The 12,583-nt window shown below is 39.9% G+C and overlaps 1 protein-coding gene across 1 annotated transcript in view; it reads right to left on the reverse strand.

Moving 5' to 3' along the window:
* HYDIN (HYDIN axonemal central pair apparatus protein) overlaps positions 1-12,583 on the reverse strand; it is a 301,936-nt gene that overhangs the window by 199,640 nt on the left and 89,713 nt on the right. Inside the window, exons 11-13 of the mRNA XM_045986716.1 lie at positions 11,396-11,619; positions 7,748-7,815; positions 1,885-2,117 (exon numbers count right to left, since the gene is read on the reverse strand). Coding sequence (XP_045842672.1) covers positions 1,885-2,117; positions 7,748-7,815; positions 11,396-11,619 — 525 coding nt within the window. The remainder of the gene's footprint in view (positions 1-1,884; positions 2,118-7,747; positions 7,816-11,395; positions 11,620-12,583) is intronic.

Raw genomic sequence — 12,583 nt, forward strand, 5'->3', positions numbered from 1 at the left:
TCCAAATAAAGGTCTATTCAAGGACAATATGTGCCCAGTATATATATATATATATATACCTATGTTTTTTATTTATTATTGTGAAATTTTACATTCAGTCTGTTGAAGTCTTGTCACAATATTTAATTGCTTAAAGATGATTTGTAGTGGAAGAGACACTTCTAAGTGGGGAGAACAGCTTCTGGCAGAAGTAGAAGCTTTTCTACCTATAAATTATGTATGAAGGACTAATTAAAACCTTTTTCTTGGTTGCAAAGGGAATCATTGGATGCAAATTCGAGTCTACACAGACATGGTTGAAGTATAGTTCAGGAGCAAAAGTTGAAGCTTGGAGAAAGCTTTTCCAAATATACAAGGGAAAAGAAGATGGAGCCATGGATTTGGAAAGGAAACTTGTCAGATTCAGGGAGAAGTATCTGCCCCGACGTGCAGAGGGGCCTGGAGTGAGGAGGCCTTGTTTCTGTCTGAGCTACGGTTAGAAGGCAGAAGAACAAGAAGTTCGGGCAGAAGGCTGCTAGGTGGATGCTATGGCTCCTAAAATCTTCCTGCGCCATGTGTGAGAGGCAAAAAGAAAAGGCAGGTAATGTGTAGGCTGTTTGCAACAGCGCTTCTTCCTGGGAAAGTCACAGTTCGGAACTGCAATCATCTGAATGGTTGTGTCCTCCCTACCCCGCTCCCCACCCCCAAACAAAATTCATTATATTGAAATCCTAAACTGTAGTGTGACGGTAATTAGAAGGTGGGACACTGCGGGGTGATTAGGTCTTCAGGGTAGAGCTCTTATAAGTAAGCTCCCCCAGAGCTCCCCAGCTCCTCCCACCATGGGAGGACACAGGAAGTCAGCAGTCTGCAACCGGAAGAGGTCCTTCACCAGAACCCTCCCATTCTGTCTCCCTGATCTCAGACGTCCAGTCTCCAAACTGTGAGGAATAAATTTCTGTTGTTTATCAGCCACTCAGACTTGAGTGTTGGTAAAATTAGCAGCCCCAGCCGACTAAGTACCACGCCCTGGAGAAGTTGTAATGATATATAATATAAATTTCATTAGGTCCATGGAGAAGCCCTTCGAAGAGCCAAAAAGTCCCAGAAAAGATTGAGGATGAATGGATTCATGGTGAGATATAAAACATTTTTTAAAATGTGAAGGGATAAGACCATAGCTGAATTAAATATTCAAAGAAAAAATTACCAACCTTAGCTATGGAAATCTTACTTTTTCTTTCCCAGAAAAGATAAAATAATTTCAATTTAGTAGCCTTCAATAATGCTAGACCCAACTATTTGGAGAAGCAAGAGTCGGTGAGGAAAGACAGTAAAACCTTTCTCAGTCAGCTGTGAAATAATTCTGCTGGTGGCCATTACCAGAGCATCACACCATGGGTCTAAATATAAACCGCTGTGAGGAATATCACATCTACACTCACCATGAAGCCCAGATTTGTATTAAAAATCTGAATAAACTGGGTTATCATCTGGGGCACAAATCTGGACCTTTACTGGTATAAACGATTAGATTCCAAAGGAAAGTAGGGCTTAATTATCAATGAATTCTTAAACCTTTTACTATTTGTATCCAGGAGTGTACTGTCTATACAGAGCGGTGGTTGCACTACAGATCGCTAGAATCCATTGTTCTGGTGAAGGCAGTGTATCTAGATTGATGGAAATCCACTAGGGCAGTGTCAGTTCTTTTTGCCCAATATATTTGTATCTGGTTTCTTTGGCCCTGGTAGTTTATTGCCTTAAAGGCCCACTTTTCCACGTGAATTAGGGTCACTGCCTCCCACTGACGGTGGGCATGGAAAGCATACCTTAGCTGTGGCCCTAATAAATATTTGAGAGTTTGGCCCTTGCCCATATGTGCTGGAAGGCTGTGCACTTTACCCTGATAGCAGCAAATCCTTGGGGGCGAATGGTGCCACTGCTGGGAGTGATGGTGAATTCTTGTGGTTGCGTTATGTGTATTTCGTCCTTGTTCCAAGACGGCATTTTGTAGGCTGAATACTGGCAACTTGAAATGCTTTTATGGCCATCACCATCCCCAGGGACACGCAGTTTGAAGGTCATGGGGACCAAGGAGGTATTATTGAGGGAACATATCAAGGTATGAGGGAAGCCTGGAAAACAAAATGTGAGGTAAGAAGTCAGAGCCCCAGTGTAGCCTCCCTTGAACTTCAACCTTGGCTAGCATTGTCAACACTCTCAAATATCTATGCGGCTCATTGCTACTGGCTTAACTCCACCTCCCACTGATAGTCTTCAGTCGTACAACAAACGAATGCATTTCTTTATTTCTCTTTCTCCCTCCCTTCTTTCCTTCCTTCCTTTCCCTCCCCTTCCCTTCCCTTTCCTTTTCTTTCTTCGGTGAATACTTTTATACACTTACTATGTAGCAACAATAGACATGAAATTAATAGACATGCCTTGATGTCCATCCAGGCCCCCAGGTCCATCCAAACAGCCTCTTATTACCTGTTTGGCGACTTGCCCTCCAAAATTATATTTTGCATTTAATTTTTGCATAGAATACAGATTTTTTAAAGAAACTGAATCATATTTGCTCTTTTTATCTGCCAGTGTGTTAAAGGAGAAGCCTGTGTGGTTCTCCCCGCTGTGTGACCTAGAGCCTGCCAAGACATTATATAACTCATCGTGGACCTGTCTGAGGCTTACGCACTCAGGGTCGATGACACAAAATCGAATAATAGCCTTTCCTGAGAGAGACTTTACAAACTGCATTTGAGCCAGCCAGAGACTGCCATACTGGCTTTTACCTCCCCTAGACAAAGCTACTTTGTCGTGTTAAATCTAGCCTTCCTACATTCAGTTCTGGGAGACTCCTGGTCATTTTCTAAGAGATATGGATCCTCCTGGTCTGGCAAGCTATAAACTGAGCTCTAATTTTGGACTCCTGAGGTGGCCACTGTATCTGCCACTACTTTCAGAATGAAACGAGAACAAATAGGCATATTTCTATGCCAACGCTATACTTCTATGCCAAGTATGCATATAGATGCCAACGCTACTCTTTCCACCTTGAACCCTACTGCAGTAAAACACAGTTGGGGTCAGGAGTAGTTCCTATGTCACTGCAGGGGGTATTGTGACCACATCTGCTTCTCCAGGTCCCCATGACTGAGCCTTTGTCGACACATCAGGGCTGCTGGATGAAACACATTTGTATCTCCTTTGTGATACCACCTGCCAATCTACTTGGAAGAGATCTGTTATGGAAAATAATTGCCTGATTAAGTGGACCTGAAGGGTTTTCTTGGCAATTCCAGGGGAACTGCTCCAAAGTCAGTTTCACAGTCAGGTATGGCTGCATTCAACTCCTGAGCTCTCCCAGCAAGGATTCTTGCAATCATAGATGCCTCGCCCTTACTCCACCTGACCATTTAGGGGAGAAGCACTCTTACAACGTCGGGTGTGCTCTGGAAATGGTTTGTGTAAGGTTTCAGATGGGTCCTTCCAAATGACCGGCTCAGACTATTTCCCTGAAACTAAAAGTTTTTCCGAGAATAAAGCCAGTTATAACCTCCTAGCTAGAACAATTCCTTGCATAACTACTGGTAGACCCCACACTGTTGTTAAGGAGACTAAAGAAGAGGATGTTATTTTATTAAAGACTGCAGGCTCATTACGAATACAAGTGCTATCCCCTGGGCTTCTGCTTGCACCAACTCCTAATACTACAGGGTGTAGGGCTTTCCGCATGCTTTCTATGATTTTTTTCTGCTAACCTTTGTAAGATTTTCTATAGTCATTGAAATTAAGATTCTATTTGCAGTTTGCCTCAGTTGAAATATCTATTTTATTTTTTAAAGGTTATTTATTTGTTTATTATTTTTTTAAAGATTTTATTTATTCACTTGACAGAGAGAGATCACAAGTAGGTAGAGAGGTAGGCAGAGAGAGAGGGGGAAGCAGAGAGCCGGATGTGGAGCTCGATCCCAGGACCCTGAGATCATTACCTGAGCTGAAGGCAGAGGATTAACCCACTGAGCCACCCGGCACCCCTAAATATTTCTTTTTGAGTGAAATATGACCAGTTCATACCTGGACCATGGAAGACAACTACCATGTTGCTTTTTAAAAATCCCTATATTTACCCCAGCAAATTTGTCCTCACACCTTAATTTCTCTGACCAAATTACCCAATGGTCAGATCCACTGAGTACCTGAAGCCTTCTAAACTCCTTACTCTCATTTAATATGTTCTTGTAGCTCCTGAAAAATAGTGAGTGTGCAGATACGGACCCTGCCCCTTTGGGCCTATCATTTGGCATATCAGTTGTTACTTACTCTTTGGTGAATCTGAGGACTTAGCAAAGCTTCAGTGTTCCTCAGGGACAATCACCACCCAAATTCTATAATCTGACTCTCTCATGCTACTGTAGCTTCAGTCAATGTAATTAATCATTAGATATGTCATCTAACATCTAATCCTACCATCAAAATATTTATAGCCATACTTTAAACATTTTAGATACCAACCAACAGGATTAATACCTCTCGTTTACTTTAGTATATTAATAATGACCTAACACCATCAATCCCAACAGGCCCTGATGCCAAATCTAGAATCTTTGTCTCTTAAGTAAATAAACGCCCTGTCTCTCACACTAACCTGTAACAGACACCTCTTCAAGAATGGGCCTTAGTGCCAATACAGGGACAATATTACCAACTTTAGTTAGCTGAATGTACTCCCCAACACTCTGAGTCTCTGCAAACCTTGTTTACTCTATCCAATATGCCAATCATCTTGGAAGAAAACTTTTCCAGTCCCTGGCTCATTCCTGTAACAGTTAATTTCTCTTGCATCTGGAACTATATGCATCCTTGTTGGTCTTTCATCCCTGAGCCAATAACATGTTTACTTTTGTCTGCCTCATCAAAGCCCTGATTACACACGTGAGATAGTAATCAGGATGGATGAAACATCATGGATGATGTTTCTTTGTGATGGGAGGCCAAACTTTCTAGAGAAATAAATAACGATACTTTCAGTAGGAGTCATGAGAGAGCTCTAGTTCCAACTTCAGGACTTAAAAATATTATCATAAAATAATTTTGGTATCATAAAATTATCTCTGACTTTGGCTTTTAGGGTACAGAATCCAAAAGCACAGCCATGTAGCTTGAGTTAACTGGCCTAATTGGTTTTGAAAATGAAATAGCCCTAGATGTCCTGTTGGCAAGCAAAAAGGTATGTTTTTGCTAACATTTCCTGCCACACTGCAGACAAAATTAAGGAATCTATATCCAGACTAAAAGAAATGAGACTTGAATTTTGAAGGTGGACCTAGGAGGGATAAGTTTTCCTATCTCAGCCCTGGGGAGTCTTGGGTCATGGGTCTGCAGTGTCCTCCCACCTCTTGCCTAGCTGCCTTATCACCAAGTGACCCAATAAGATGTTATACAACAAAAGAAAAATAAGCTGTTTCTAATTTTCACCTAAGCTAGTTACCAAAACTTCTAGCTGGACCAACCATGAGAAATAGCTATTGATTATTATCTCTATAGCTCAAGGAAACAATGAATTAATTATCCAATAATGGCCTTTCTTGTATACTTAGGGATAACAACAGACCAAGTGGAAGACATTAATAGGGGAATAAATACCTACCTAGCTCTAGAGCATGCATACATGGTTTTATCCACTGTGTTAGCCAGAGCTTGCCAACATCAAATACAGCATTTTGAATAAATCAATGGCATCTTAGGCATAAACATACACTTCCTGTTTGCCATATTTTGTTGAAATGTACTATTAGGGGCTTAGGTGCTTTTTAAATTTTAGATTCAGATATTCTTGGGGCTCAAAAATTGGCTTATCATTGGTTTAGTATTGACATTAACCTTTCAGCAGTGAACAATAAGACAGTTTCTAGACAATGAATCAGAATGAGATTCCTTGGAATGACTGAGGTGCTTATTTAGATTCTGCTTTCTGCCTCCAAGGCAATATGACAGTGGGCACATTTTCCAAATATTCCATGTTAGAGTTCATACTTAAATGCCTGTGGAAGGATATGACGCAGTCATGCATCAGTTACCCACACCTCTCTATGGACTCAGGTGAGCTGTTTGGAGGATAACTGCATAGATCTTTGGGTAAGTAATTCACCTCTTATTGTGGATCAGTCAAAATTACCTTGAAAGAGTATGTCTTTCTTGGTTGGCCATCAGACAGTTTTGAAGTTGTAGGTCACTTTTACTTCCCTTCAAAAACTCTATGACTTAAAATGCATAATAAATTTATAAAAATTTCTCCAGCCATTATCATACTCTATGGTAATTAAGAGGCATTCAACTCCATTTATATAGATTTTCTTACATGTTAGGAAATGTTAAGTGTTAAAGCAACTGATAAAGGAATTATGAATCAGCTTTTTGTAAAAAAAGATACATTGTGAAGAAAAATTTTCCCCCAAGTAGATGGGCTTACTTGAGGCAAAAGAAATGAAAGTCAAAATGGAGGAAACAAAAGAAAAATGGAAAGGATTGTGGACTATGGATTCAGACTAGGGTTTCTCAGCCTTTTCTAAATTATTATCACCTCCTCGAAGAACCACTGTGATGATTTAATTTTCCATGAAATCGATTCATTAAATGTAATTTAAATTAGATTAATTTCTCCCTAGTGAGAAAATTAGTTACTAAGGAATAAGATTCTATTGGATGGGACTGAACTTTGGAGGAGCACAAACATTCATTAGATCAATGCTTTTTTGTTAAACCCCCAAAATACAATTACCCCATTCACTGTGCATGGTTTAGACAGATCTCATTTGAAATACTCATTCTGCCACTGCTGTGTGACCATGGGAAGTTATTTAACTGTTTGAATGCTCAGTTTTTCCAGCTCCAAAATGGGAATCCTAAATAGCATCTCCTCAAAGGACTGCCAAAAGGTTTAAATGTAGTACTATATGTAATTCACTTAGCAGTGATTAGAATATAAGATGGAACCAATAAATGGAAACTTTCACTGCTAATGCTGTCATTTTTATTATTGGAAATGCTGAGACAGGAAGAAATGACTCAGGGAAGTAACGGAGCAAGAAAACAACACAAAAATATAGACGTCTTCCATTTGGAGTGATAGAACACCTGAGTCAAACGACCACTGAATTCACTTGAAACTTGAGAGCATCTCTGTGCACAGGTTGCTGTGGCCAGACTGGCAAATCAGAATCTGCACATAAATAGAGTGTTCAGGGGATTCCTGGGTGGTGCAGTTAGTTGAGCATCTGACTCTTGCTTTTGGCTCAGGTCATGATCTCAGGATCGTGAGATCGAGCTGGGCACTGAGCTTCCTGCTCAGTGTGGAGTTTGCTTGAGAACCTTTCTGTCTCCCTCTACTCCTCCCATTTGTGCGCTTTCTCTCTCTCTCTCTCTAGAATAATAAAAAAAAATCTGATGGTAGATAGATAGAGTGTTCAGAACATTCAGATAGGAGTGTGAAATCTAAGGCTTTCCATTTTTCCACTGCTGGAAGAGCCCAGGCGACCACAGCCTGACAGCTCTTAGTGCCCGGGACATGGTTATAACTTCCACACATGAACGGAAATGACATCAAAATGCACTACTGCAGAGAAAGGAGAGAACATTTCTAGACCCATTTAGCTGTTACCTATAAAAAAAATGGTAAGAGAGGTTCCTTGTAAACCTTCCTCCTTCCATGTAGAAGGAAAACTAATTCCACTCAATTTTTAACTTCGAATGGAAAAACACTCACCAAAGGAAACATCACCAAAGTGCAGAGCAGGAACGTTAAAATGGAAGGTAGGTCCAATGACGCAGCCTCTGGAAGTAGGAATACAAATTGGGAGAGTGGATAGGGAGTCCAGTGAATTCAGAGTAACAGTTATGAATTAGGGAGACGGTTAAGTCCAAAAACGGTAAAATGGCTTTAAATCAAGTACAGAATCTAGCACTTAAAGAAACTTTGAGATGATGGTCTATCACAGTGATTCTTAGAGTTCTTTTTCAAGACTCGAACCACTGGGTTTTAGCAAATGTTGCTGTGGTTAACATCACCAAATTCCTACCAATGAATGAGGCAGAGCAGACAGAGCACCAAACCAAAGGCACAGAATATTAATGTGGATAAGATACATATCATAGCTCTATCATGCTCTATCCCCCATCCCCTGCCCTAAGCAACCACGAATCTATTCTCATTTCTCTCTTTGGTTCTGTTAGTTTATCCTTCACATATCTGGGGGCTCTGCTGTTTGGTGCATATATGTTTATAATTGTTTATTTCCGTAATGGCTTAACTCTTTTGTTACTGTAAAATGTTCTTTGTCTCAAGTAACAATTTTTATTTTAAAGTCTATTTTGTCTGATATTAGTACAGCTTTCTTTTGGTTACTGTTTGCCTAGTATATCTTTTCCCATCCCTTTTAGTTTCAACTTTTTCATATTTTTGGATCTAAATATAGTTGAATTGTGTTTTGTGGGTTTTTAAAAAACCCATTCTGCTAATCTCTGCCTTTAATTGAAGTGTTAAATATATTTACATTTAATATAATTATCGATAAAGTAGGATTCATGTATTATACTTTACTTCTTGTTTTTTATATGTCTTAATGCCATCTCATTCTTCTTTTTCTCCATTATTGCCTTTCTTTATGTTAAATGGATATTTTCTTAGTTTAGCCTTTCAATTCCCTTGTCATTTCACTATATTTTTTAGTTAGTCTGGGAATTTTGAGAGAATGGGCAATCACATCCTGAATTTGGAAAATTTATTCACAGAGCCAAAGGTTCACACAGTAAGATTCATGCAACAGGAATGTCTTAACAAACTCAAATTTGCCAGTCACTGTACCTAATATACAACCTTGCATGTAGAAGGTACTCAAGAAAAGTTTAAGTGAAGGGGTATCTGGGTTGCTCAGTTGGTTAAGTGACTGCCTTCAGCTCAGATCTGATCCTGGAGACCTGGGATCAAGCCCCACATGAGGCTCCCAGCTCAGTGGGCAGTCTGCTTCTCTCTCTGACCCTACACTGTCTCATGCTGTCTCTCTCATTCTCTCTCTTTCAAATAAGTAAGTAAAATCTTTAAAAAAAAAAGTTTAAGTGAATATCCAAAACAAACATGTATTCCTAATAGAGTTGCAATGTTTATGTATATGGGTTAATAAATGCAGTATTAATTATTAGGCTGCACTTAATTAGAGAGCAGACACATGAAACTGGGATGGGTTTTCTTATTCAATCTGAAGGACAACTGGCCTGTCTTGGCAAGTATTTTCCTTTTTCCTTCATGAAAAGTAAACTAATGGTCATTTTATACTATACATTCTTGCCTTCAAATAGGGTGATTATTTTTTTTTTATCTCAAATATTTATAAGAGCAGAGTTTTAAGGTTTTGTCTTCCCTGTTTTGGATGGAGGCCCATCAATGATGCTGGATGTTGTAGAGGATACTCAAGAGGCTGAGTGATAGCTCTTGAAGTCAGGAAGTTGGGAGACCTTATTCAGATGGGACTTTGAAGAGCTGATCTCCTGAAGCTTACTGAGGACCCTCGAGGATCAGACAATCTCTGAAAGGGAGACAGAGGTTGCATTTGCAGGTTTACTCTTCCTGCTTCTCCAGATAACCACCTCCATTGCTTATCACGAAATGTGAATTGTTATTGAGGTGGGAGGTGATCAAGAGCTCATATAATGTGAAAAATACTCCTGCCCTCCTCATGTTCTTTTTATCACTGAAGGATGTCAACCGTGGGCCAGGATGAACATGGTGCATCTTCTTTTTTTTTTTTTTTTAAGATTTTATTTATTTATTTGACAGAGATCACAAGTAGAGAGGCAGGCAGAGAGAGAGAGGGAAGCAGGCTCCCTGCTGAGCAGAGCGCCCAATGCAGGATTCGATCCCAGGACCCTGAGATCATGACCTGAGCCAACGGCAGTGGCTCAACCCACTGAGCCACCCAGGCACCCCATGGTGCATCTTCTTGAAGAGTAAATGTTATTCAAATATTTAGAAAGCAACACTGATTTTTTTTTCTATTATCACAAGCACAGGTGCATTATGGAAGAAAATATAAATGCCTTCTGAATGCTTCAGATAAATCTTGAGACTTAAAAAAAAGTTTATGATTATGGCAGGCTCTCTCAACCTGAGTAGCTTAAACAACAGAAATTTATTTCCTCATGGCTCTATGGGCTGGAAGTCCAAAATCAATGTGGCAGCAGGGTTAGTTTCTTCTGAGGGACTCCCTCCTCAGCTTGTAGATGGCCATCTTCTCTTTATGTCTTTATAGGGTGTTTTCCTATCTGTGTGCCTGTTCTTAAAAGGACACCAGTCACATTGTATTAAGGCCCACCCACACGACCCCATGTTACCTTAATTCTTTAAAAGCCCTATCTCTAAGTACAGTCCCATTCTTAAGTACTGGGCATCAGAATTTCAATATAGGAATTTGGGAAGACACAATTCACTCCATAACAGGGACACTTAGGTGGAAGAATTGAAAGAAGTGGTAATAACTTTAAGTTTCTCTTGAGATTCTGAATTTCCAGTAGATATTCTGAGAGCAACAAATTTTCCTAGGATTCTTCAGACCACAATGTCTATGTTATCCTCAGACTCTGAGGGAGACCTTAGCTATAGATGGAAGGAGGTCCTGCTAGGAGTAACCATAATAAGAGAGACTGCCATCGTAATTAACACCCTGTTGCTATGAAAATCCAAATAGGATCTGCAATGTGTTCTGAAGACATGATCTTTCTAAGCACCAGGAACCAAAGTTGTAGATCTGCCCAGTGGGTTGGTCATAGAGTACTTCTTTTTAAATCCCGAGGGCAAACTCTGCTATTAATGAATTTCAATGATCACAAAGAGCCGGAAAAACCATCAAAGGACTTCTAGCACAAAAGCTGTAAGTCTAGCCTTGGATAACTGATGCTCTAAGTAGACTCTTTTACGATATCCGGAGGTATGAGCATTTAAAATTTTTCCTTAAAATAAAAATGGAAGATGAAAGTTTAGAGAAATTAGGATAATAGCTAAAGCCTGGTCCAGAAGATAATTTTATCTAGGTGTTATTGTAATGATTTTTTTCCCTGAATATCCTAAAACAGAGTATAACTGGAAACTAGTTTAGTGTTTTAAGTCCTTATTTTATAAAGCTGTAGTCTGTAGAAAAACTAGGTCCCCAAAAAGCATCTGTATCCACATTACAATAATGATAAGTTACACATGCTCAGTATGTAAATGCCAGTGGAAATTTAAAACACTCCATTATTTTGATGTGTTCCTACCAACAAAGATAATTATGGACATCCAAGACATGAACTGGTATTGAAGTTTAAGAAAGCAGTAGATAAAAGCTTTAGTTAGCTTCCACATTAGTTATAGATAATATCTTACCTAATGGTCAATTTCACAGGCTCAGGGGACCCATTGACATTGACCAGGAACACTTCTTCAAAGTGACCCAAAATGGCAGAACTGAAAGAGATCTGGACCGCCTGGACTCCATTTGGTTCGATGATGCCTTCCCTGGGGCTGAAAACAAAGCAGGTCCCCAAAGCTGAAGTTGGAGGGATCACGTTGAAGAGGGCGTCAATGCTGCCTTTGTTGGACAGTATTGCCTATATCAATAAAAAGCCAAGAATGCAAAGATAAGAGCATGGACATCTAATTTATTTTCATATTAGCATATAGCTGTACTGTTAAACACCAACGCAGAGAGAGCTGCAGGAATTAAAGCCAGAGAAGAACTCCAGGGGAGAAATGAACAGTCTTCTGCCTTGAACATCTGAAGATAAGAAACCCAATGCTGAAGTAATTTTGTGTTTTTAGTATCCTCTTGGTAACAGAGTTACATGTCACATGTACTATATAGTCGTGTTATAAATACTGATTGTAATTACATCTACTGAAAAGGATCCTTAAAATGCCTTTTTCTGATTCTTTGTAGGGTAACTGAGGGAAGGTAGGTAAGAACTACCTACACCTGTGTTCTTAGTGTAGCCTGTGGATTCCAGAGGACAAGGATTCTCTTTGTTGTGCTATTAGATTCCATTCTATTGGGATATTGTCACTTCAAACTCTATTGCAGGGATACAACTCTATTGTTTGGGGATGCTTGTGTAAGCAACTGTTTTACTATAGAAAAGTTTCATTTCTATATACCACAGGCCCGTATTTGCTTGCACACTAGGCGTATGTATGTAAAAAGCTTGTGCCTGGCATTCAGAGTTGTCCACACCTGGCTCAGTCCATCGCTCCTGCTCCTATCTCCTGCGGGACCTGTCCAATGAGCTTTAACCATGCAGCTCTGTTCCTGGGCTCCTAAGACGGTCTCTGTCTCTTGCCAGTGCTCACACCTGAACAGGTGGATAGCATGTTCTTCTGTTTACATACTGCCTTCGACTTACACTCAAAGCACCAAGGAGAAAGAGCACAGGAGAGCAGGAAGAAAGGTACAGAAAGGTATGCGGGCCAATGTCAGGAACCAGAAGAAGCCAAGGGAGGAGAATTTCCAGAAGGTGTTGAATGCAGGCAGAGCTGAAGGGGAACAGACTCAGAGAATGTCACAGATTTTTTATTTTT

The sequence above is a fragment of the Meles meles genome, chromosome 19 (genome assembly GCF_922984935.1).
Source record: "Meles meles chromosome 19, mMelMel3.1 paternal haplotype, whole genome shotgun sequence".
NCBI lineage: Eukaryota > Metazoa > Chordata > Mammalia > Carnivora > Mustelidae > Meles > Meles meles.